At 37.8% G+C, this 26,442-nt stretch overlaps 1 protein-coding gene across 1 annotated transcript; it reads right to left on the bottom strand.

Moving 5' to 3' along the window:
- On the bottom strand, window positions 829–3,015 carry ADAM29 (ADAM metallopeptidase domain 29). The gene has a single exon (XM_005683573.1). The coding sequence runs from the start codon at window positions 3,013–3,015 to the stop codon at window positions 829–831; it is 2,187 nt and encodes a 728-aa protein (XP_005683630.1).

Genomic DNA, 26,442 nt, shown 5'->3' with positions numbered 1-26,442 from the left:
GATGAGTACTGTAACAGAATTCAGTCAGAAAAGAATACTTAGTGATTGTAGGGGGACAGAATTGAATATAAGAAATTAGGTACCAAAGCTACTTAGGAACACAGCAAGTAAAGGGAGGCATTGTGCTAGTAACTGGTTAATAGCCATAAAATACCAATTAAAGATGGTGATTTCATTCATGGAGCCAAAGAGTAAAGATAAGAGATTGAGATACTTGAATCTAGAGAACTGTAGGACTGGCTCCATGGATCTCAAAAATGAGACTCAAAGCTCTTGCTGCAGGTACTGCTAGGCTAGTGCAAAGAATTTGAGACATTGGTAGAAAGATCAAAGATCTGGGGCTCAGTCCTAGCCAGCTCTGCTAGCTTGTTTTAGACCCACAGTGAGGTTGGTCTGGATTGAATTTTGTTTTGTTTTATTTTCCCTTTATTTTGGATTGAATTTTTTAAAAGGATATTGAAATGAAGTATAATTGCCACTGTAAAATCTGTTATTGAGATAAGACTGACATACAGGAAGCAGGTCACCCAGATTTCCAAGTCCCTGGCATTCACCCTACCACAGATCTGAGGGCTGATACTGCATAAATGTGGTTCCTATAATGCAGAATGCAAAATGGGAAGCAGCTTTGGAGCTGAAAAGCAGTAACTTAAAAACTGGTAAACCATCCATGTGTCATGCCTTTTTCTAGAAAATATACAGAAATAAATCTCAAGAAAAATAAAATTTCTAATTGTTTAAAATAAAGGAGAATAAGTAGGAACGTTATAGGAGTTACGTTTTTTAATGCATATCTATTCAGATACATTTTTTGGGTAGTAACTGTTTTTATCTCCCACGTTGACTCGGAGTTTTTTGCTTCGGATTTTCCTCTTGAGGCTGATTTCCCCCCTTTTTTCCCTTAGGCTTTTTCCTCATACAAAGCAACAGAAGACAACATAATAAAATTAACAATGAAATAAATAATGCTATTGCCACGTAAATCTTGGGTATTTTCTTTCTCTTAGGTGGTGGGCCACTGTCAACACTACCTCCATCGCCTCGTTTTACGCAGTTAGGAGGGTCCCACTTATAGTTGCAGTGGCAGTGATGTTTATTGTTGCAGATCCCCCTCAAGTTACAGAACGTAGGTGAACAATTACTATCCAGGCGAGAGATATGGACACACTTCCTTCCAATGCAGACATGTTCTGGGCCACACTCTGTGCCATCTCTCACTTCGCCAATATCAGGTATGCCCATCCCAAAATGGTAGTCTGTACCCCAGCAGGTGGCACTGTTAAAGCGAGTTCCATGCATTGTAGAATGCTCTGTCAGAAGAGGAATTTCTGCCACATTATCACACTGAATTCTTCCACAGAAGATGTCCGACATATTGCACTTTAGATAGGTAGGGCCCTGGGTTCCACAATTGCCGAAACGGTCACCTTGAGTGTTTATTTGTCTGTAGCAGTTGTCGTTTGCATTCTTTGCTGTGTGGCCAAAAATCTGCCTGCAGTGTGCATTGCGATCATTGCATCTCTTTTCATAGCAGTAAGAAATGTCATTACAGGGAATTCCATCCTCTACATATACATCATCTGGGCACATATGGGATGATCCATTGCACCACTCTGGAAGATCACATTCATTGACCTCCTTTCTACACATTTCTCCTGATGGCAAGAACTTACAGTCCTTGCAACAAAGCCCAAAAGCACAAACAGACCCAAAACTCAGACTGCAGTTTGTCAGACAACAGGCATCTTTTGAACACTGCTGAAAAGATCCACAGTCACACTCTTCTCCTTCTTCAACAACACCATTTCCACAGCGCTTCCTTGAAAATATGTCCTTTGTGTATATAGTGTACCGCAAACATTTTGCCTTCTGTACACCATATCCCCAAAAAAAAGAATAACTACAGTTGCTAAACTTCGCTATTGGTGGGTTGTCATGACGCATTATACATCTATTGTAACCTGCTGAACACACACACAATATAGTATCATGAGTCATTCCCAAATTATGACCTAAATGATGAGCCACTGCAATTCCAATAATGGCCAAGGTTTTGTTTGCAAAAGTAACAGCTGCGCAGCTGAAGTGTGGTCTGCACATTCCTGCGATAAAGCCTATACCACTTAGTCCTCTTAATGTCTTCTGCATAAAAATATGTGTAGTATCATGTTCTATGCGAGCATCAATGTTATTAGCCTTCCAGACGCAAAAATCTCTCAGAGCTCTCTGAACAGCATCTATTTCAACAAGGTTTCTTTGAGTCCAGAACTCCAAACCAATTAGTAGCACCTTCATACCAAATACCTGATAAATGGAATCCACTATATTTACAATAGCAAATAAATCTTCCTTCACCTTTGAGACATTCTTTTTAAAATAATTATATAGAGTATAGTCTACCACCACTGCCATTTCAACAAAGAATGAATGGATCCACCAGCCTTCAAAATGACTTTGTTTCAGAGTAAAATTACCAGTCTCTTGAAACTCAAAATGCTCTACAGTTTCCTCTTGCACAAAACCAGGTTTCATAGTTGGGAATCGGGTCTCTTCACTCTCCATTTTATACACCAGGTGTTCAAATTTGGTAGAAAAAATCATGGGCTTAATTTCATAAACAACATTATTTATCTGTAATAATCCTCGAAAGCCACCAAGACAGGTACTGAGAGCAACAAGGGATTCTGGGTCCCCCTCCACATAACCATGATAGTAGCAGTCATTCTGGACAAAAGGTTGGTCCTTCAGGAGAGCACCCTCTTCTGAGTAGGTGAACACTGGGAGGTGTCTGGACAGCAAATGTTTCTTGACCTTCATGTGGAAAACGTGTCTCTGACCCCCTAAATGCAGGCTGTAAGAGAGCCGACCTGGAGGCTTCATGCCTCTGCTAGTGCCAGTTATCTTCAAAGGAATGACCACTTCTGGGGGACTGCGATATTGAAAATTCTCAGCCTGAGCGTGTCCTGTAAAAAACAGAAACACTCCAAGGCAGTGTAGCAGGGGTACGATCCTCATATACAACAGAGATTTGATCACAGTCATTATGAAGCTACCATTGTTGGTTCAGAGAGGAAGGAAGGCAGGGCTGGGAGTCGCAGTTGGTCTGGCTCCTTATTCTGAACTGCAGAGCTAATCATTAAGTCTTTGTCTTCTGGAAGAGTGGAATCATTAGAACATTGGCGCTATAAGTAAAACAAAATACAACATATGGATGGGGATGGTTAGAAAAGGGCCTGAAAGAGAGAAAAGGAAACACATACAATAAAAGTGATTACTGTTTTCATCACGAATGACTCTAGAATCTGCACAGAATTTGTTTTTAAATATTCATAAGGCAGAGAGGCACTGGGGGAGTCTATAAGACTGAAAACTGGCCATAGATTTATAGTTATTGAACTTGGATGATGGGCAATTAAGGATCCATTATACTATTCTCTAAATATATGTATATATGTAAATATTTCCACAATAAATAGTTCAAAGAAAAAAATTTTAAGGATAAGGTGACCATAAGTCCTGGATTGCTGGGATTATCCTAATTTACATATGTTAAATTGATATAAGTAGTAACACCTGTTTTTTTCAGCCTCAAGCCATAAATTACTCAATTACCTAAGATACATATTAAAAGCAACAACAGCACAAAAACTCAGCAAATGTCTCCTGTTATTTTAAAATCTGTTCTATAGTACCTACCATTCCCTCCCTACAATAAAATGTTTAGTTTTCTTTTATCTTTCCTACATTACTCTCCTCACTACACTTGTCATATTAGTAATACTCAAGAGTATTATCAGTATTATCTATGTCTTTCATAAATGTTAGTATCTCCTATAAAGCCTAACTAAATTCTTTATATAGTAAATAATGGTCAACTTGACTTTTATTGTTCCTTGGAGTGTTACTGAAAAGCTATTTACATTTGATTACATTTTAATGTAGAACACTGTTCAATATCTGTAACCAATTTTGCTTTTGGAACAAAGTGGTGTAGGCCCACGTTTTTCTGCTTACTTTCTCTAAATACAACTAAATACTCTGGATATAATTAAACGGAAGACAAAAAATACCTCTGAAAGCTAAAAAGCAAAAGACAGACTGACTAGAGCTCTCCAGACTTGAGGAATGGCAGTAGGGTGCCATAGTTCATATTTATTGCAAATTAAGTGCTAGAGAGGTCTTTAATACAGAATCACCATTAGGCATAGACAAAAGCAGGAAAAAAAGCCTCAAAAATAATTTTCCTCTCTCTTGAAAAATGACAGAGAATGAAAACCTCAACAAAGAACCAGTAAGATGCTCCAGCATCTACTCTTGAGCAAGTCAAACGTGACTGATTCACCCCGAGTGACAACTTCAGATATTTGTAGGCCAACTCAAAACACATTCCACAATCAGAGAACTAGTGGGCTGTTCAGCCCACTTGCACTGGCAATATGAAGCCCTGGCAGGCCAGCCTAACCCTCATTCAACATCTAGGTAACACATCTGCCTTCAGAGGCAGCAGTAAAACCCCAACAATTTGATCCAACCTCAGCTCAACACTATGACAGAGAATGGAACCCTATATTAAACATAGCAGCATCATTCATGAACCTGAAATATCCCACCCCTTCACCAAATGACATAGGAGACATAGCCTATTGGCTTCTGTTCTTCACATCTCCAGATCTGAATAGGGCCCAGTGACAACAGTTAAATCCAGAATGAAGACTCATTAAAACTGTGCAAAGTCAAAGACAAGAAAATTTGAAAGCGGTAAGAGCAAACATGTCACATACAAAAGAACCACCATAGAACTGTGAGCAGCTATTGCAGCAGAAATCTTGCAAGTCTAGAGGGAGTGGGGTGTTGTCAAAATGTTGAAAGGAAAACACCTATCAACTAAGAATGCCATAGTTGGCAAAACTGTCTTTGAAAAAAATAAAGAGGATACAAAGACATCACCAAACAACAAGCAAGAGCTGAAGGAGTTTATCACTGCTACAAATGCCTTATAAGCAGTGCTAATGGGAGTTTTTCAAGTTGAAAGAATGCTAAAGAACAACATGGTAGTATAAAAAAGTATGAAATATATGTACATATTTCTTACAAAAACACATAAATATAAACCCATCTATAGCAAAACTAGAATACATTATTACTTTAATTATGGTGGGTGAACATATGATTTTCATATGTTGGATATTCATACAGTGGGTGTTCATATGGTGAACACTTTTAATTTTAGAATCAAAGTCAATCCCCTGGAGGAGGGCATGTTAATCCAATCCAGTATTCTTGCCTGGAGAATCCTATGGACAGAGGAGCCTGGCAGACTACGGTCCATAGGGTCACAAAGAGTTGGACACAATTGAAGCAACTTAGCATGCATGCATCAAAGTAAAAGATGAAAGAACTATAAGTAACTAAAACTAAAAAACCTACACAGTAAAACTGATATCTAAGTTATAACAACAATAACATAAAATGTGAGCTGAAGAGAAGTTACAGTGTAGAGTTTTTATATGCAATTGCACTTAAAAACATTGCATACTTTAACAGTGATATTTTATGTAAGCCCCAAGTTAACCACAAAAAAATATAGCTATAGAAGTTACATACACACACAAAAAAACCCAGAAAGGAATTAATATATGTAAAATACCAAAAAATCAACAAAATACGACATGGAAGGCAACAAGGGAGGAAGACAGATAAAAGAACAAAAAGGATTAATAGAAAACGATGAATAAAATGACAACATCAAATCATTCTTTATCAAATAATAACAAAATATAAATGGGTTAAACTCTCTAATCAAGACAGAGAGTTACTGAATGGGTATAAAAAAATTAGACTCAATTATATGCTGTCCAGTGGGAAAAACATTTACTTTAGATATAAGAAGACCTCAATCAAATCCTTTATGGTTATATAGTGGAGGTACAGTGGAGGTGATGAATAGATTCAAGGGACTAGGTCTGGTAGACAGAGTGCCTGAAGAACTATGGATGGAGGTTTGTATCACTGTTCAGTAGGTGGTGACTAAAACCATCCTCAAGGAAAAAAATTGCAAGGTGGCAAAGTGGTTGTGTAAGGAGGGCCTTACAAATAGCTTAGAAAAGAAGAGAAGCTAAAGGCAAAGGAGAAAAGGAAAGATATACCCATCTGAATGCAGAGTTCCAAAGAATAGCAAGGAGAGATAGAAAGCCTTCTTAAGAATACAAAGGAATGAAGGAAAACAATAATATGAAAAAGACTAGCAATCTTGTCAAGAAATTAGAGATACCAAGGGAAACCTTCGCGCGAAGATAGGCACAGAAAGGACAGCAAGTACCTAATAGAAGCAGAAGAGATTAAGAAGAGATGGCAAGAATACACAGAGAGCTGTACAAAGAAGGTCTTAATGACCTGGATAACCCTGATGGTGTGGTCATTTACCTAGAGACAGACCTCCTGGAATGTGAAGTCAAGTGGGCCTTAGGAAGCATTACTACTAACAAAGCTAGTGGAGGTGATGGAATTCCAGCTGAGCTATTTCTAATCTTATAAGATGTTGCTGTAAAAGTGCTGCACTCATGTCAGCAAATTTGGAAAACTCAGCAGTGGCCACAGGACTGGAAAAGATCAGTATTCATTCCAATCCCAAAGAAGGGCAATGCCCAAGAATGTTCAAACTGCTGTATAATTACGCTCATTTCACATGCTAGCAAGGTAATGATCAAAATCCTCCAAGACAGGCTTCAACAATATCAGAACTGAAAACTTCCAGATGTACAAGCTGAGTTTAGAAAAGGCAGAGGGACCAGAGATCAAATTGCCAACATCTGCTGGATCATTTAATAACTAAAGGAATTCCAAAATAATCTACTTCTGCTTCACTGATTACACTAAAGCCTTTGACTATGTGGATCACAGCAAACTGGAAAATTCTTAAAGAGGTGGGAATACCAGGCTACCTTATCTGGCTCCTGAGAAACCTGTATAAAGGTCAGGAAGCAACAGTAGAACTGGACATGGAACAACAGACTGGTTCAAAATTGGGAAAGGAGTATGTCAAGTATCATCACCCCACTTATTTAATTTATATGCAGAGCACATCATGAGAAGTGCAGGGCTGGATGAAGTACAAGGTGGAATCAATATTGCCAGGAGAACTATCAGCAACCTTAGATATGCAGATGATACTGCTTTAATGGAAGAAAGCAAAGAGGAACTAAAGAGCCTTTTGATGAAGGTGAAAGAGGAGAGTGATAAGCCTGGCCTAAAATTCAACATTCAGAACACTAAGATTATGGCCTTTAGTCCCATCACTTCATGGCAAATAGATAGGGAAAAAGTGGAAACAGTGGCAGATTTCATTTTCTTGGTGACTGCAGCCACAAAATTAAAAGACGTTTGCTCCTTGAAAGAAAAGCTATGACCAACCTAGACAGTGTATTAAACAGAAGAGACTACACTTTGGTGATAAAGGTCTATGTAGTCAAAGCTATGGTTTTTCCAGTAGTCATGTATGGATATGAGAGCTGGACCATAAAGAAGCTTGGGTACTGAAGAATTGATGCTTTTGAATTATGTTGGAGGAGACTCTTGAGAATCCCTTGGACAACAAAATCAATTCAATCCTAAAGGAAATCAACCTTGAATCTTCACTAGAAGGATTGAGGCTGAAGCTGAAGTTTCAATACTTTGGCTACCTGACATGAAGAGTAGACTTGTTAGAAAGACGCTGACGCTGGGAAGGATTGAGGGCAGGAGGAGAAGGGGGTGGCAGGGCATGAGGTGGTGGGATACCATCACTAACTCAGTGGACCTGCTGCGCTGCACTGTCGCTTCAGTCGTGTCCGACTCTGTGCGACCCCATAGACGGCAGCCCACCAGGCTCCCCCGTCCCTGGGATTCCCCAGGCAAGAACACTGGAGTGGGCTGCCATTTCCTTCTCCAATGCATGAAAGTGAAGAGTGAAAGTGAAGTCGCTCAGTCGTGTCCGACTCTTAGCGACCCCATGGACTGCAGCCTACCAGGCTCCTCCATCCATGGGATTTTCCAGGCCTGAGTTTGAGCCAACTCTGGAAGATGGTGAAGAACAGAGAAGCCTGGCGCACTGCACTCAATGGGTCACAAAGAGTCAGACATGACTTAGTAACTAAACAACTAGAAGAACAAAGCAACAGATAGTTAGTGGTAAAGGCTGTATAACTGTGAATATACTCAAAACCGTTGTATCTTACACTTTAAAGGCTGAACTTAATGTGAATTATATCACAACAGCACTATCATAATAAAGAGAAATACAGGATGATGAACTTTATAATTATGACCCTAAACAATAAACTGTGGAAAATTCTGAAAGAGATGGGAATACCAGACCACCTGACCTGCCTCTTGAGAAATCTGTATGCAGGTCAGGAAGCAACAGTTAGAACTGGACATGGAACAACAGATTGGTTCCAAATAGGAAAAGGAGTACCGCAAGGCTGTATATTGTCACCCTGCTTATTTAACTTATATGCAGAGTACATCATGAGAAACGCTGGGCTGGAAGAGGCACAAGCTGGAATCAAGATTGCCGGGAGAAATATCAATAACCTCAGATATGCAGATGACACCACCCTTATGGCAGAAAGTGAAGAGGAACTAAAAAGCCTCTTGATGAAAGTAAAGAGGAGAGTGAAAAAGTTGGCTTAAAGCTCAACATTCAGAAAACGAAGATCATGGCATCTGGTCGCAACACTTCATGGGAAATAGATGGGGAAACAGTAGAAACAGTGTCAGACTTTATGTTTTTGGGCTCCAAAATCACTGCAGATGGTGACTGTAACCATGAAATTAAAAGATGCTTACTCCTTGGAAGAAAAGTTATGACCAACTTAGATAGTGTATTCAAAAGCAGAGACATTACTTTGCTGACTAAGGTCCGTCTAGTCAAGGCTATGGTTTTTCCTGTGGTCATGTATGGATGTGAGAGTTGGACTGTGAAGAAGAATTGACTGTGAGTGCCGAAGAATTGATGCTTTTGAACTGTGGTGTTGGAGAAGACTCTTGAGAGTCCCTTGGACTGCAAGGAGATCCAACCAGTCCATTCTGAAGGAGATCATCCCTGGGATTTCTTTGAAAGGAATGATGCTAAAGCTGAAACTCCAGTACTTTGGCCACCTCATGTGAAGAGTTGACTCATTGGAAAAGACTCTGATGCTGGGAGGGACTGGGGGCAGGAGGAGAAGAATGACAGAGGATGAGATGGCTGGATGGCATCACGGACTCGATGGACATGAGTCTGAATGAACTCCGGGAGATGGTGATGGACAGGGAGGCCTGGAGTGCTGCGATTCATGGGGTCGCAAAGAGTCAGACATGACTGAGCGACTGAACTAAATTGAACTGAAAGAATGGTATGGTAGGCATGTATCTTCTTGATTTTCTGTAATTGAACTAATATCTCTAGGATTTTTTTCTCCCTTGTGTTAGAGACAGACTTGTCAGCAACTCAAATTACACTTAGCCTTCTCAGTGTTTTCTCTCAGCTTGAATTTACACTCAGAGGACTCAATATTTAGCCGCCTTTCTTTTCTCTGGAAATTTCTCCCATTTTTAAGGGGCTTGTATGTCTTCTAAGCACAGTGAGGAGAGAACAAAGCCTGTGTTCTGTGAATGAGTTTTGTCCTTTGGTGGCTGCTGTTCTCCTCCTGCTCACGCAGAGATCACCTGGCGTATAACCCACTAACCCCAATCTGGCCACTCATTTTATATGAATCGATGTGCTTTGTTCTCTTGACTCTTCTTCAGACCATGTAGGATGTAACTGTGAGGATGCCCCATCTTCTTCACTTCATTCACCTGCCAATGAATGATGTTTAAGTTTTGTCTATGTTTTGGCTATTGTAAATAGTGCTGCTATGGATATAGGAATGCGTGTATCTTTTTGAATTATACTTTTGTCTGACTATATGCCCAAAGTGGGATTGCTGGATTATAGGGCAGCTCTGGGCTTCCTGGGTAATGCTAGTGGTAAAGAACCTGCCTGCCAATGCAGGAGACATAAAGAGATGCAGGCTCCATCCCTGGGTCGGGAAGACCTCCTGGAGGAGGGCATGGCAACCCACTCCAGTATTCTTGCCTGGAAAACCCCATGGACAGAGAAGCCTGGCAGGCTACAGTCCGTGGGGTCACAAAGAGCTGTACGTGACTGAAGCGACTTAGCATGCATGCATGGCAATCCTATTTTTTGTTTTTTTGAGGAATCTCCATACTGTTTCCCATAGTGGCTGCATCAATTTACATTCCCACCAACAGTGCAGAAAGGTTGTCCTTTCTCTACACAATCCAGTATTTGTTATTTGTAGACTTTTAAAATGATGGCTATTTTGGCTGGTGTGCAATGGTACCTCATTATAGTTTTGATTTGCATTTCTCTAATAATTAGTGATATGAGCGTCTTTTCATGCGCCTGTTGGCCATCTGTATATCCTCTCTGGAGAAATGTCTGTTTAAATCTTCTGCCCATTTTTTGATTGGGGTTGTTTGTTAGAAAACAGTTTTTAGATATAACAAAAGCTCGGTTGTAAAATAAAACAAAATACAATAAATTGGAACTTAATGAAATTAAAAACAGTTGCTCTAGAATGTCTTAAGAGAATGAAAACACATGTCACAGATTGATAGAAAATATTTGCAAATAATTGCTAAAGGATTTGTACCTGGTTTATATAAAGAACTCTTCAAACTTAATAACAAAAAACAAACAAAAAAAACACCCCCAGATTTAAAAAATATTCAAAATGTTTCAGCAGACATTCCACCCAAAAGATATAGAGATGGCAAATAAGCGTATAAAGATAGTATCTTTATTCATTAGTAAATGCAGTGGAAAATGAGATTGTTTGCTTAACCTCTCATTTTGATAGTTCATTATTAGTATATAGAAATGCAACAGATTTTTGTGTATTGATTTTCCATCCTGAAAATTTACTAAATTTATTAGTTCCAACAGTTTTTTGGTAGAGTACTTAGGATTTTTTATATATAATGTGTTAACTGCAAATACGATAGTTTTCTTTTTTCCTTTCTTATTTGGATGCCTCATTTCTTCTCTTGCTTGTTTGCTCTGATTTAGACTTCTGATACTAAGTTGAATAAAGGTGGAAAGACTAGATATCCTTGTCTTGTTCCTTATCTTAGCAAAAATACTTTTAGCTTTCAACTTTTTAACCTTGAGTGTGGGAAGAGCTGTAGGTTTGTCATATATTGTGTTGAACTATGCCTTTATTGTGAAGAGTGTTCTCCATATACCCAATTTGTTGAGCATTTTTATCATGAATAGATGCTGAATTTTGTCAAGGGATTTTTCTGCATCTATTAAGTTGATTGAATGATTATTGGCAATCATATTATTTTGTTATCATTTATCATTTATTTTGTTAATGTGGTATAAAAATACCAATTAATTTGTGTTTGTTGAATCACTCTTACATTCTGGAAATAAATTCTACTTGATCATGACTTATGATCCTTTTAATGTATTGCTAAATTCAGTTTTCTGATTTTAATATTTTGTTGAGGCTTTTGACATCTATCTTAAGCAGGGGATATTGACATATTGGTCTTATATGTCATTTAAGTCCAATGTTTCCTTTTTGATTTTTGGCGTGGATAATCTACCCGTTGATAAAAGTGTGGTGTTGGAGTCCTCTACTATTTTTGTGTTGCTCTTTTTTTCTCCCCTTAGGTCTGTTAATGTTTGCTTTATACATTTATGTGTGTGCATAGAAAGAAAGTGACGTCGCTCAGTCATGCCCAACTCTTTGTGACCCCGTGGACTGTAGCTCACCAGGCTCCTCTGTCCATGGGATTTTCCAGGCAAGAGTATTGGAGTGGGTTGCCATTTCCTTCTCCAAGGGATCTTCCCAACATATATATCTACAAATTTATATCCTCTTTGGATTGAAGCAAAGCTTCTGTAGGCTACGTAACCTATGACTAGGAGGCAGTGTTATAAAGTGGATATCAGTCTGAAGCATTGTTGCTAGGTTGTAGTACTAGTACTTATGCTTACTAGATGTATTGATTAAACTATCACAGAGTTGGTTTCTTTTTTGTAAAATAGAAATGAAATGTATACTTCCTAGGATGGTTTTGGTGGTTAAATGAGATAATTGAAGTTAAATATTTTGGACAATGCCTACCATGTTAAATATTTGCTAAATAATAGTTTTATTATTTTTAAATAAAACCAACAATGTTTTCACAAGTTTCCAGTTCATTCTGTTTAATGATCTACAAAAGATGCTTTCTTTTATACTAAACAGGAAGTAATTTTCTGAAATGCATTTGGAGGGAAGTTGATTTTCATTAAAGAGTGTCTTTGAAGCAGTGTTTCTATTGTGTGATTCCATATCTTTAGACACATCTGCACCTTAATACTTTGATTCTATTTGTTTTTCTGCAAGCAAGAAAACAGAAAATACGTACTAAGAATTTTCAGCTTTTTTCTAAACCTTTCAAAGTAATTTTTGTCATCAATTTTCTTGATATTTTATCTTCTGTTTGGTTCACTTCTCCGTTTTTTTGGGAGCACAAGATTTTGCATAATGAACTGAATAGCCACTTCTACTTTCCTTTGAAATGGATACTTTTCCTGGTTCCTTTCTGTTGGCGTAAGTGCAAGAGGTGTGAAAACTCTTTCAGATTTAGTGATTTAAAACAAAATATTCTTGTGAACATTTGAGTTGAACAGTTTAAACACTTGAGTTGAACAGTTTTAAAAGAGAAAATTGCTTAAAGTATTCTGCCCCCCATCTCATTGTGAGGTATTTCCCTTCATCTTATTTTTGACTGAAGATTCATTTAGTTAATTCAATGATATATTTTTTAGCCTTGGAGGCTTGAACATAGGAAAGGAGCAAGATCACCAAGGTATTTTAGTAGCAAAAAAGAAAAAAAGCAAAACTGCTTTTTAGAACAGTTTTAGATTTACAGAAAAATTGCAAATATAGTACATAGTTCTCATATACGCTCATGCCCATTTTCCTCATAAGTAACATCTTATATTAAATTTTCAATATTTTAATTATATTATATATATTTTTATATAATTATATCTTATATATTAATATATTATATAATTATATGTTATATTACCCTTTTCACAGTTAACAAACCAGTATTGACACATTATTAAAGCCCACATTTATTTCAGATGTCCGTATTTTCTACCTAATGCCTGTTTTTATTTCTGAGACCCCATCCAGGACACCACATTATGATAAGCCATTGTGTCTTCTCAGGTTCCTTTGGCTATGACATTGTTGTTTTTGGTGACCTTGACATATTGAGGAGCTCTGGGCAGTTGTTTTGCAGAATACCCCTCAATTGAGGCTTATCTGATTTTTAAAAAACGATTAGATTGAGATTATAAATTTTTGTAAAGAAGGTCACAGACGTAAATTTCCATTTCATCACAGTATATCGGGGTGCCTACTAACAACTGATATCACTGTTGATGTTGATCATCTGGCTTGGTTGTTTTTGTTGTTCATTGCTCAGTTGCCAAGAAACATCTGACTGTTTGAGACCCCCATGAACTGTAGGACACCAGGCTCCTCTGTCCTCCACTGTCTCCTGGATTTGCTCCAATTCATGCCCATTGAGTAGGTGATGCCATCTAACCGTCTCATCCTCTGCTGACCCTTTCTCCTTTTGCCTTCAATCTTTCCCAGTCTTTTCTGGCTTGGTAGTGTTGTCCAATTTCTCTACTGTAAAGTTACTCTTTTTTTCATTTTTTCATATTGTACTCTTTAGAAAGATGTCATTTTGTGCAGCCCATATCTAAGGAATGGGGAATTATGCACTTACCCTAGATTCTTAACACACGCTAGTTCTTTTATTGCCTTTTTATTACATTTTCCAGAATGTCATGTAACTGAAATCATACTATGTAGCTTTTGAGATTGTTTTCTTTCACTTAGCAGTATGCACTTAAAGTTCACGCATGTTCTTTTGTTGTTGTTGCTTCCTGTGTCTGTGTGTTTGCTCAGCCATGTCCAACTCTTTGTGACCCCATGGGCTGTAGCCCTCCAGGCTCCTCTGTCCATGGGATTTCCCAGGCAAGAATACTGGAGTGGTCTGCCATTTCCTTTATAGTTCACTTCTTTTTATTACTGAATGTTATTCCAATGTGTTAATAAAATCAGCATGTTTATTTATTCACATATTGGAAGTCATTTTGATTTCGTTTTTTTTTTTTGATTGTGGATAAAGCTGATAATAATTTTTTATTATCAAAAACATGTTCTAGTTTTTGTACAAACATAAGTTTTCAAATCATTTGCATAAATACTGAGGAGTATGATTGTTGGATTTTATGGTAAAACTATATTTAACTCTGCAGGAATCTTACAAGCCATCTTCTAAAGTGTTTGTACCATAGTGCTTCTACCAGTAATGAATGCTCTGCATCCTTAGCAGGAATTTTTATTGTATGCTTTTTGGATCTTACTCATTCTAACAGGTATGTAGGAGTATTTCATTGTTGTTTTAATTGGCAGTTTCCTAATGAAAAATGATTTTGAGGATTCCTCCTTCTGCTTATTTGCCATTTATATATTTTCTTTGATAAAGTGTTTGTTCAGATATTATTTTGCATTTCTAAGTTGAGTTGGTATTATTATTGTTGAGTTTTAAGGGTGATTTGTTTTATATTTTGGCTCAGATCCTCTATCATATATATATACTTTGCATACGATTTGTCCAGTCTGTGACCACTTTTTAAATTTTCCTTACAATGTTTTCCACGGAGCAGAATTTTTAATTTAATAAAATCCAGTGTATCATTTTTATTCTTTTATGAATCATACTATTGGTGTTAAACCTAAAAAATTGTTGTCAGAGCATCCAGACATTGTTTTATGTTTTCTTCTGGAAATTTTACATTTTCATGATTTATATTTATGTCTATGACCCATTTTGAGTTAATATTTATGAAAGTTATAACACTGTGTCTTTGTTCAATATTCTATCATTTGTCAAAAGATCATCTTTCTCTGTTGACTTGCCTGTATTACTTCGACAAAAATCAGGAGACTATATTTGTGTGGGTTTGTTTCTAGGCTCTCTATTCTGTTTCATTAATGTGCACACTTTCACCAGTGCCATGCTTTTTTTTAAAAAAAACAATAACTTTATACTGAGCCAGATAGAATAGTCCTCCAACTTTATTGTTGTTTAAAATTATATGGGTTATTTTAAGTCTTTGGCCTTTCCTTAAAACTTAGAACCTGTTGATAATTATCTATAAAATAGCTTCCTGGGTTTTTGATTATAACTGTGTTGAATATATAGATCAATTTGAGAAGAACTGATACTTTAATAATATTTAGTTTTTCAATCCGTAAACATATTTCTCTTTTTATATCAATGTTCTTTGATTTTTTAAATCAGAATTTTATATTTTTTCACACTTAGATTCTGCATATATTCTGTTATACTCAAACTGATGTCTTTTTTTCCATAGTTTTGAACTACTGGCAAATTTTTATATTTCCAATATTTGGAAATTTTCCAGCTCTTGTTCCATTTTATTTTTTATTTCTAGCTTAACTCTGGTATGGTTTGAAAGCATGCTTTATTTGAGAAATTGGTAGTCAGAGAAACAGTAAAATCATAGAAGATGTGAATGATCCTATAAAACATCTTGATCTGCCACTGGTAGGACACTGTGCCCTATTTGTCTAAAACACACATTCTCTTCAAGTGTGCATGGAGCATTCGGTAAAGTATACCACATGCAGGATCATAAACCAAAACTCAGTAGATTTCAAAGTACTGAAATAGTTCAAAGTATGTTATCTAACATAACAGAATCAAATTAGAAGTTAGTGCTAAGATATCTAGAGAAGCCTTTAACCTTTGTAAACTGAGCGGTACACTCCCATATCGTCTATATGTTGGAAAGAAATTTCAAGAGAAATTTAAAAACTGTTTCAAACTGAATGGTAATGAATAATAAAACATCTAAATCAGGAGTTTGTAGCTAAAGCCATTCTTTTATTAGGAAATATTAAACACATGCTATTAGAAAAACAGAAAATGCTATCATTAGAAATTTTCTAATAACAAGACAATCAGGGAAGAGAAAGAGCAAATTAAATCTAAAGTAGGCAGAAGGAAAGACATAATAAAGAGTGGAAACCAAGGAAACAGAATTAGCAAGGCACAATTTTCTTCACTGAAAAAACTAATAAAAATGGTATGTCTCCAGTGAGAATAATCAGAAAAGAGAAAGCATACATTACCAATTTCAAGAAAAAAAAAAGTGATATCACTTTAGATCCTACAGACATTAAAGGGATATAAGGGATATTATGAATAACTTCATGAACTGAATAATTTCCTTGAAAACAAACAATTTAGCAAAAGTAATCTAAGATTACATAGAAAATATCAATTGCTATTAGTCTTTCAAAGAAACTGAATTTATAAATCTGCTCCGAGAAAATTTCAGGCACAGATGATGTCATTGCAGTGTTCTAAAACCATTTCAGGAAGAAATAATACCAGTGAAACTCCTTTCGCACAAGGAGGACAGAATGACTATATCTCAACTTGCTTTATGAGGCAAACTGAACTCTGATATCAAAACCTTTCAAAGATATTAGATATCAGAAGTAAATTTATTAGTTATTATCAGACCTAGCCTCAATCTGAACAAAATATTAACAATCAAATCTATAAGGTGGTAGTATGGCATGTCCCCAAAAGGAGTTTATTACAAGAATCAAATTAGCTTACATTTGGAATGAGTACATGTAATCACAGGAAAAATAATTTGCAACTATGTTTGGGGGCAGGAGGAGAAGGGGATGACAGAGGATGAGATGGCTGGATGGCATCACTGACTCGATGGATGAGTCTGAGTGAACTCCGGGAGGTGGTGATGGACCGGGAGGCCTGGCGTGCTGTGATTCATGGGGTTGCAGAGTTGGACAAGACTGAGCGACTGAGCGACTGAACTGAACTGAACTGATGGCAACCACTTTTAATTAGATTTATTGAGGTGATTATTTTTTAGAGTTAGAACATTACTTTGCCTACCTGAAACTAATGTTTTGTGTCGACTCTATCTCAATTAAAAATAATAAAAATTTGCCTTGGGGTTTCCCTGGAGTCTCAGTGGTAAAGAATCTGCCTGCTAATGCAGAGGGCATGGGTTGGATTCCTGATCTGAGAAGATCTCACATAGTGTGGAACAACTAAGCCCATGAGCCACATCTACTGAGCCTGTGCTCTGGAGCCTGGGAACTGCGACCATTGAACCCACTTGCCACAGCTACTAATGCCTGCACACCCTAGAACTCATGCTTCATAACAAGAGAAGCCACAACAATGAGAAGCCAGTGCACCACAACTAGAGAGCAACCCTTGCTTGCTGCAACTAGAGATAAACCCACACAACAACAGAGACCCGGCACAGCCGCAAACAAATGAATAAATAAAATTGTTTTTAAAAGTCTGCCTTAATAATAAAAAAGGTGAAGAATATAAAATTGAAAAGTATTTGAGTATGACAATAACAGAATTTGTGCTCAGTTCAGTTCAGTCATTCACTTGTGTCCGACTCTTCGTGACCCCATGGCCTGCAGCATGCCAGGCCTCCTTGTCCATCACCAACTCCCGGAGCCTACTCAAACTCATGTCCATTGAGTCAGTGACAACATCCAACCATGTCATCCTCTGTCATCCCCTTCTCCTCCTGCCTTCAATCTTTCCCAGCATCAGGGTCTTTTCAAATGAGTCAGCTCTTTGCATTAGGTGCTGGCTTTAGGCAATTTCAGGCTACAGAATGAGTCAGAGGAACACTTGGGGAGAGTCTTGGTTGCTCTATGGTTTACATTAGTTTCTAATAAATAGTTTTTAAAACACAATTGCTACTTCTACAGGGACACGTATGTAGTTAGCATAATCAATAATAACTTTTATGACTTTGTCTTTTGATGTCACTCTCTTTCTTTTAGTGATCAGTGGAACAGCACCATGTAACATATATTAATATGGAAAAGAAGTATTAAAGTTACATGTATAATAATGTAACATTATGTAAAAGTGAATTTTGAAGACCATTAATGATTTCTGTTTAAAGTGGATTCTGGAAGTTAAATATCCTATGTTTGAAAATGACATCACATTAACATGTATGCTCTCCGCTATTTTTAGTCTTATTTTAACTTCGTTTTAACAATTTTATTTTGAACAATGCCAGGATATTCACTTTGTAATTACCCCCACTGTTAAAAATAATAGGTTTCCTTCCAGAGCATTCTCATATATATTAATAAAACTTCCCTGGTGGCTCAGACGGTAAAGCATCTGTCTACAATGCAGGAGACCCGGGTTTGATCCCTGGATCGGGAAGATCCCCTGGAGAAGGAAATGGCAATCCATTCCAGTACTGTTGCCTGGAAAATCCCATGGACAGAGGAGTCTGGTAGGCTGCAGTCCATGGGGTTGCAAAGAGTCGGACACAACTGAGCGACTTCACTTCACTTCAAAGGAAATACAGATCTTCCTCAACTTACACTGGGGTTATGTCCTTATAAACACATTATGAATTGAAAATATGCGTGTCAAAACGCATTTAATACACCTGATGTACCAAGCATCATAGCTTAGCCCAGGATGCCTTAAATACGCTCAGAGTACTTACATTAGCCTACAGTGAAGCAAAATCATCTAACATAGTGTCTGTTTGTTGAATATTTCATGTAATTTATTGAATTCTGCACAGTGAAAAACAGAATGGGCATATGGGTAGAGAATGGTGGTAAGTAGATTTAGGCTTGTTTCCCCTTGTGACTGTGCTTCCCTGGTGGCTCAGAAGGTAAGGAATCTGCCTGTAATGTGGGAGACCTGGGTTTGATCCCTCCGTTGGGAAGATCCCCTGGAGGAGGGCATGACAACACACTCCAGTATTCTTGCCTGGAGAACCCCCATGGATAGAGGAGCCTAGCAGGCTATAGTCCATAGGGTTGCAAAGAGCTGGACACAACTGAGCAACTAAGAACATTCACATATACACACATACCCTTGTGATTGGGGCTTCCCTAGTACCTCAAATGGTAAATAACTTGCCTGCAATGCAGGAGACCCAGGTTTGATCCCTGGGTTGGGAAGATCCCTTAGAGAAGGAATGGCAACCCACTCCAGTATTCTTGCCTGGAGAATCCCATGGACACAGGAGCCTGGTGGGCTATAGTACATGGGGTCACATACAGCTGAGTGCCACACACACACACACACACACACACACACACACACACACTCCTGTGATTGCATGGCTGACAGGAAGCTGTGGCTGCCACCGCCAAGCATCACAATAAAGCATCAGACAAAATATTGAAAAAAGCTCAAAACTCTAAATTCAAATACAGTTTCTACTGAATGCATATGGCTTTCTTACTATTGGAAAATTGAAAAATCCTAAGTTGAATCCCTATAAATCAGGGATCCTCTGTACTAAATTGCTGGATTTCATTCATTCAGATTATTCTAGTAATATGAAAAATGCCAGAGATATTTTTAGGGATTCAAGCACAATATTTTTCTTGTAAAGTCACGTAGATTCACTCTGAAAGGCCAACATCATATCTAAAGTTACTCTGCTCTGAACTACTAACTACCTGTCTAATTTAGTGACATTTTGGGCCAAGAGTTGGTGGCATTTTCTAGTTGGCCTTGACAAGTCTCTGGACCATAGCATGCAGAATTCACCCTATTTCTGATTGTTTTGTAAAACATGAAGAGGCTGAAGCAGAGGAAAAACTCCAAAATTCTCCTTAGGTGATTAGGGTTTTGGACCTAAAATCCAGGTCCAGATGATCTCACTTGAGAATTCATTTAACTAACTCTTTTGCCGAGAGTGGAAACTGAAGGGTGGCAATGGGTGCTAGGTGACGGCCTCACCTACACCCTTAAGGCACACATCAGTGTGAAAAGGTAACATATCCCTGTCCAGTTTTGGATAATAGCCAGTAGGCTTTTGTACTCCAAACTCATTATCAGTTGCTGGAGGGCACCCAGTGAGATTTTTGATCAAAACGACCTTGTGGATTTGTCCAATAATATTTTAAATTTTGGGTACCATTTATTAACAAAAGTCAACGAAATAAATATCTCCTCACTAATGTTGAGTGAGTACAATGACTAATTTATCCTAGATGTGTGGGTAATTAATATCATGTAAAAATTTTCAAGATTTTTATCTGAGGCTATAAGCAGCCACTCTAACTGTGGAAGGAGTTATTTGCATTAATAAATATGTTTTTTCTTACTCTGGACTGAAGGCTGACATTGTATAATATTTCATAATATTCGCTTTGATATTCTCCAAAGACATGGTCTCTTTAGTATTGTGAGGTTTGGGGTCTTAATAGTGACTGCCTGTTTGGCACAATGATCAACAAGGTCATTTCCTTTGGCTTGAGTATCTCTTTATGAATGGGTGTCTATCTTGAAAATAGCCAATTCCTTAAAAAAAAAATTAGAGCTATTAAAATGTCCCTAATATGCTGACCATTCTAAATCAGGGTTCCTCCGTAGATTAAGCATCTCTATTCTAAAGCTTTTAAAAATAATAGACTATTTCCAAAAGGTTTCTACCATTCGTGTGTGTATAAACACCCTACGTTTTTCATTTAGCCAGGAAGCTTATGGGGATCAGAACCAACTTTGTCATCTGGGTGAATTTTGTTTCTGGAAAGGGATCATATTCTAGTGGTGAGTTGAGATCCATTATAATGTATCCTGCCTAATATTTTCTGGTCCCATTATGAAGATATGATCTACAAACAAGATTAACTCTAGGTTTCTAGGCATGTTTTAATAAAGTTATTAGGATTGTCTTGATAATTCTATCAGATATTTGAATACCAGCAGTTAGGGACTAATGAGCTTTCCTTCTGTGCAAGAAAAGTAGATCTAAAGTATTACAATGGTGAATGAAAATACAGTAAGTAATATGACTTGATAGGAAGTAGCCTACCTACTTACTGGCAAATATTGCATAGTTTTGGTGGGCAGCAAAATTCAGCAGCTTAAACCATTAAGTTTCAGACAAACCCTAAAAGAAATTATGTTAGCAGAAGCCTCTACGAGTTGATACTGGGTTAATGGAAAACAGTTGCCTGATACTGATCTGTGATAATTCCATAAAGTGGAGTCAGAACACTGAGGGCTTGTTCAGGTCTCTTATGCATGAATAGGTAGTGAGATTAGTGACAAGGTAGGCCTATAGTGGGGCTTCCCTGGTGGCTCAGTGGTAAAGAATCTGCTTGCCAATGTAGTAGATGTGGGTTCATTCCCCGGGTTGGGAAGATCCCCTGGAGAAGGAACCCACTCCAGTGTTCTTGCCTGGAAAATTCCATGGACAGAGGAGCCTGGTGGGCTACAGTCCATGGGGTCACAAAGAGTTGGACATAACTTAGCTACTAAACAACAGCAACAAGGCCCTTTGTGAGAGGTTATTGAAGAGCTAATTTTTTAAAGCACAAAACGCCTATTCATGTTTAAACTCCCAGATGAGAGATTTGGTTAACAAAGATGTGGTTAAGTCATACAGTATTGGCAATTTCTGAAAATTGATGTGGTAGGCAGAATGCTTAAAAGAGTCCCCCAAATTTCCTGATATAACCCTGGTATAATCGTCTCCTCTTGTGTGTAGATAAGGGCCTGTGAAAATGATAAATAGCACTTGTGTGATTAGATTTTGTTACACGGCCAAGGTGAAAATATTTTACGGCATAACTGAGATCCCTAATTAGTTGACTGAGTGATTCAAAAGGGATGTTATTTTGGGTAGGAATGACTTAATCAAATGAAAGCTGTAAGAGCAGGAAGCTCTCCTGCTGTCCTCAAAGAAAAAGAAACAGCCAAGTTGAAGGGCACCAGTGGAGAGCACCAGTCTCCAGAGCTGAGGACATCAATGCTATCAGCACAAAAAGCTAATGATCTTGGAAGAATCCTTCCAACTCTAGACGGGACTACCATGTGGCAGATACCTTGATTTCAGCTGGTAAGACCCTGAGCAAAGCACTCATCTAAGCCATGCCTCCACTCCTGACCCATGGGCATTGTGACATTATAAATGTATGTTGTTTTGAGCACCTAAGTGTGTGCTAATTTGTTGCTGCAATAGAAAATTAATACATTTGGGGACCCATTGCCTGCTATAGCCAATGAGAGCCAGGAGTCATCTGATGATCTTTTAGTTACTCACCTGGAAAAATTTTGAATTGTTACAATTTTTCAGGAATGAGAAATGCACCTCCTTGATATAAATTATGCCCCAAGGAATACACTATGCTTTGACGAAATTTTGCTTCTCCTCAGAAAGTGTATAGCTTATTGGAGATAAAACAGTAAGTAGAGAGATGGAGTCAGTTCTAGAGCTCAGCTGAACTTGAGTCCAAAAAAGATGGTCAACATATATAATAAAAACAAAATTTGGGCAGGTAACTCAGGTCTTGGTTGAGGACTTTACCGATTTTCCTAAGAGAAAGCCAAGAAATGACTGAATAAGAAAGATGTTAAATAACAGAAAACAGATTTATAGCTGTAAATTATAAACAAAAATAAAAGAATATTTGGGATTTGTACTGTATGCAGGGCAGGAAGCAACAGTTAGAATTGGACATGGAGAAACAGATCGGATCCAAATAGGAAAAGGAGTACATCAAGGCTGTATGTTGTCACCCTGGTTATTTAACTTATATGCAGAGTACATCATGAGAAACGCTGGGCTGGAAGAAGCACAAGCTGGAATCAAGATTGCTGGGAGAAATATCAATAATCTCAGATATGCAGATGACACCACCCTTATGGGAGAAAATGAAGAGGAACTAAAGAGACTCTTGAAGAAAGTGAAAGAGGAGAGTGAAAAAGTTGGCTTAAAGCTCAAGATTCAGAAAACTAAGATCATGGCATCTGGTCTCATCACTTCATGGCAAATAGATGGGGAAACAGTGGAAACAGTGGCAGATTTTGATTATTTTGGGCTCCAAAATCACTGCAGATGTTGACTGCAGCCATGAAATTAAAAGATGCCTACTCCTTGGAAGGAAAGTTATGACCAATCCAGACAGCATATTAAAAAGCAGAGACATTACTTTGCCAAAAAGGTTCATCTAGTCAAAACTATGGTTTTTCCAGTAGTCATGTATAGATGAGAGAGTTGGACTGTGAAGAAAGCTGAGTGCCGAAGAATTGATGCTTTTGAACTGTGGTGTTGGAGAAGACTCTTGAGAGTCCCTTGGACTGCAAGGAGATCCAACCAGTCCATCCTAAAGGAAATCAATCCTGAATACTCATTGGAAGGAGTGATGTTGAAGCTGAAACTCCAATAATTTGGCCACCTGATGTGAAGAACTGACTCATTTGAAACGACCCTGATCCAGGAAAAGATTGAAGGTGGGAGGAGAAAGCAATGACAGAGGATGAGATGGTTGAATGGCATCACTGACTCAAAGGGCATGAGTTTGAGTAAGCTCCGGGAGTTGGTGGACAGGGAGGCCTGGCATGCTGCAGTCCATGGGGTTGCAAAGAGTCAGACACGACTGAGCAACTGAACTGAACTGAATTGAACAATTAGGATGTAGGAATTTATTATTAGAGTTCTACTCCTGAAATTTTGAACAAATCCATATCCCTGCCCTTTGGATTTTTTTTTCTCCTTTTCTTTCTTAGCTTAGAAAACAGAACTATTACGAAGAGTAATACAAGGTTAATGACTCATTTCTCTGTTTGGTTTTTATCTTGCTACTCATTTCAGTACTTCTTTTGGTTTTAGAGGGTGTGTTCCAAGCCTGGGGAGATGTTTGGGGAGTTCAGCTCAAATAATGTTGGAAAATCAGCATTATTCATACCCAGAAGTATGATCATTCCTTAGACATGTAACTTCTATTAAGAGTACAAGTAAATCAATGTTTAAATTATCTATGACCTGATAATGATTAAGGAGTCCTCAGGAATGTCCAGGAATACGCCATCAGGAGAGCATCTATTTTAGAGTAAATCCCCTACCCCACCCCATTTAGATAGTGGGTGTGATGTCACAAGGAGAGAAGAATGTTTCTCTCTGAAAGGTCTGAGGGTGACCGCCTGGGCCAGGCAAAGTGTTTGAAGGTTATTAAAAGTACCTAGCACTTGATAGCTGTTTTTTCCCAGTGAGAGGTTGGATAAGAGTTTCAGGAAATATGACGTGTTACGTGTTAGTTACTCAGTCATGTCTGACTCTTTGTGACCCCATGGACTGTAGCCCTCTAAGCCTCTCTGTCCGTGGAATTCTCCAGGCAAGAATACTGGAGTGGGTAGCCATTCCCTTCTCCAGGAGATCTTCCAGACCCAGGGATTGAACCCAGATCTCCTGCATTGTAGGCAGATTCTTTACTGTCTGAGCTATAGGGAAGTCCTGTCATACAGCCCATCAATCCAAAATCTGCAAGGTTTTTCTTTAGTATTTAGAGAAATTGGACCTTGAAATAAAAGAAAATTGGTCACTTGATTCCCCCTTGGAGAAGCTTCATTAATTGCCCCACTTTATTTTTTTTCCCTTTCGTGTCTTAGCTAAAAAAATCAGTGCAAGCCTTTCCGTTAAAAATGTATACTATTGAGAAAGAAAGGAAGAGTCGATAAGAAAGATTTTTCAAGGACACTCTCTGGCCTTTGCTAAGCAGGATTTAATACAGTTTTACTGTAAAATTCTAGCTTTACTTTTTTTTCTTTTTGAAATTTCACATTTTACTCTTCACTTTCCCTCACTTTTATTCCACCTTTATTTTTACTCAAATCTTGTGGTATGATGGTTGGATGTTGGGATTTGGGAGGCGGGCAGGAAGGTACAGTCTCTGAAGTTATCCCAAGTTTCAGTCTTAGGCAGGTAAATGTAGAGAGTGGGACCCAGATGTGAGGTCTGATTCACAAGCGATCCTGGCCCTCCTCCAGAGGGAATGACTGCTTAGTGTTAGATATGTATTCACCCTTCACAAGTGATAGGGTTTTTTTTTTCTTTCTCATTTTTCTCCTAAGTATGGTGTGTTCCCATCTGTGTACCTGGGCATCAGAGTTTGAGGGCCTTGTGTATTAAGGCTTTATTTCCATAGGGCTGATAGGGAAGATGAGATTGGGTGGACATTAGGTACTTGGTATCAGCACATCGGTATCTGCCATTTCACTCCCAGGCAACACCTGGAGGGAAACTTTCTTAGGATTTTTTCCAGTTTTCCCTGAAAGTACTTGTGGGGGGTTCTTGGGTGTAAACTTAATTTGCCTGTGTCTCTCTCAGGCTTACCTACTCTCAGATTTGGCAGTTCAACTCTGGTTGATTCTTCCTACCAGCTTATATGCCACTCAGCATCTTATGTCTTGGGTGAGCAGATTGGTGGATGCAGTGCGCTTTCACATTCCTGTTTTTATTTTCAATTTTTTTTCCCATGGAAGTTTTTATTATCTAGTTGAAGTTATTAATTTGCATCTTCAAGGTTTTTTTCCTATGGTGAGGGAGGGAGAAACTCTATTTCTCCAAACCTCTGAGAAGACATCAGAACACAGCAGCTGGTTTTTATGCAATTTTCCTTCTATTTGGGTAGAATCTAAAGCACTTTCCAGTACTGTGTGTTAAACACAGCCATTTTTCTCTGGAAAGTCAGCTGACCACTAGCTGAAATTATAATCAAGCAGAGAGTAAATTTAGAAAATAATGCTGAGTTCTAAGTTCCTATTTTCATCTTTGTAGGATTAATGTAATCAATTTTCATGAACAGAACGCTTATAAATTAAAAAAAATCTAACTTTTAAAAATTAATTATATGACTCATAACACTAATTTCAAAAGTAATGTATTTGTTTAGACAGTCCAGAAATAATAATTTTATACTTTAATTATGTATCCCATATTTTGCAGTGGATAATTTGTCAGCAACGGCTCTATTTATGACACCATAAGTTCATATAATATTATAAATCAACTTTTAAAATGAATGATACTATAAAACCAGAGTTTAACGAAAATCCTAAACTTAATAATTCATATTAGTATCAGAGGGGAAAGTGTCATTTCAGATCAAAACACTTGGCAAGACACTGAGAGGTATTCCCACTAATTCTACCAGTGGATTTTATTTATATATATGTTTTTATCTATATATAAATATCTATAGGTCTATAGCTCAGTCTCAACATATCTATCTGGGTCTTTTTTAATGGGTATTCTAAGGTTAAACAAAGCAAGTTATATTTCCCATTTCTTAAATAATTTGAAGTGTAAGAAGTCCTCAGAGGAACTAAACTCTGTCATCTTATTTCTCAAACTTGACTAGCCCACAAGCTTATCTAAAAAATCAAAGAGTGTTGTGTGTGTGATCATGTTCATTATCAAACTATGTGTCATGTTGTTTTGTGAAGCTGGAAACTGTTTAA

Source organism: Capra hircus, chromosome 8 (assembly GCF_001704415.2).
Source record: "Capra hircus breed San Clemente chromosome 8, ASM170441v1, whole genome shotgun sequence".
Taxonomy (NCBI): domain Eukaryota; kingdom Metazoa; phylum Chordata; class Mammalia; order Artiodactyla; family Bovidae; genus Capra; species Capra hircus.
The sequence above is the reverse complement of the archived record's forward strand: the minus strand, read 5'-3'. Positions and strand labels throughout refer to the sequence as shown.

Excerpts from the sequence above, each read along its gene's own strand:
- ADAM29 (XM_005683573.1), bottom strand. The coding sequence starts at position 3,015 with ATGAGGATCGTACCCCTGCTACACTGCCTTGGAGTGTTTCTGTTTTTT.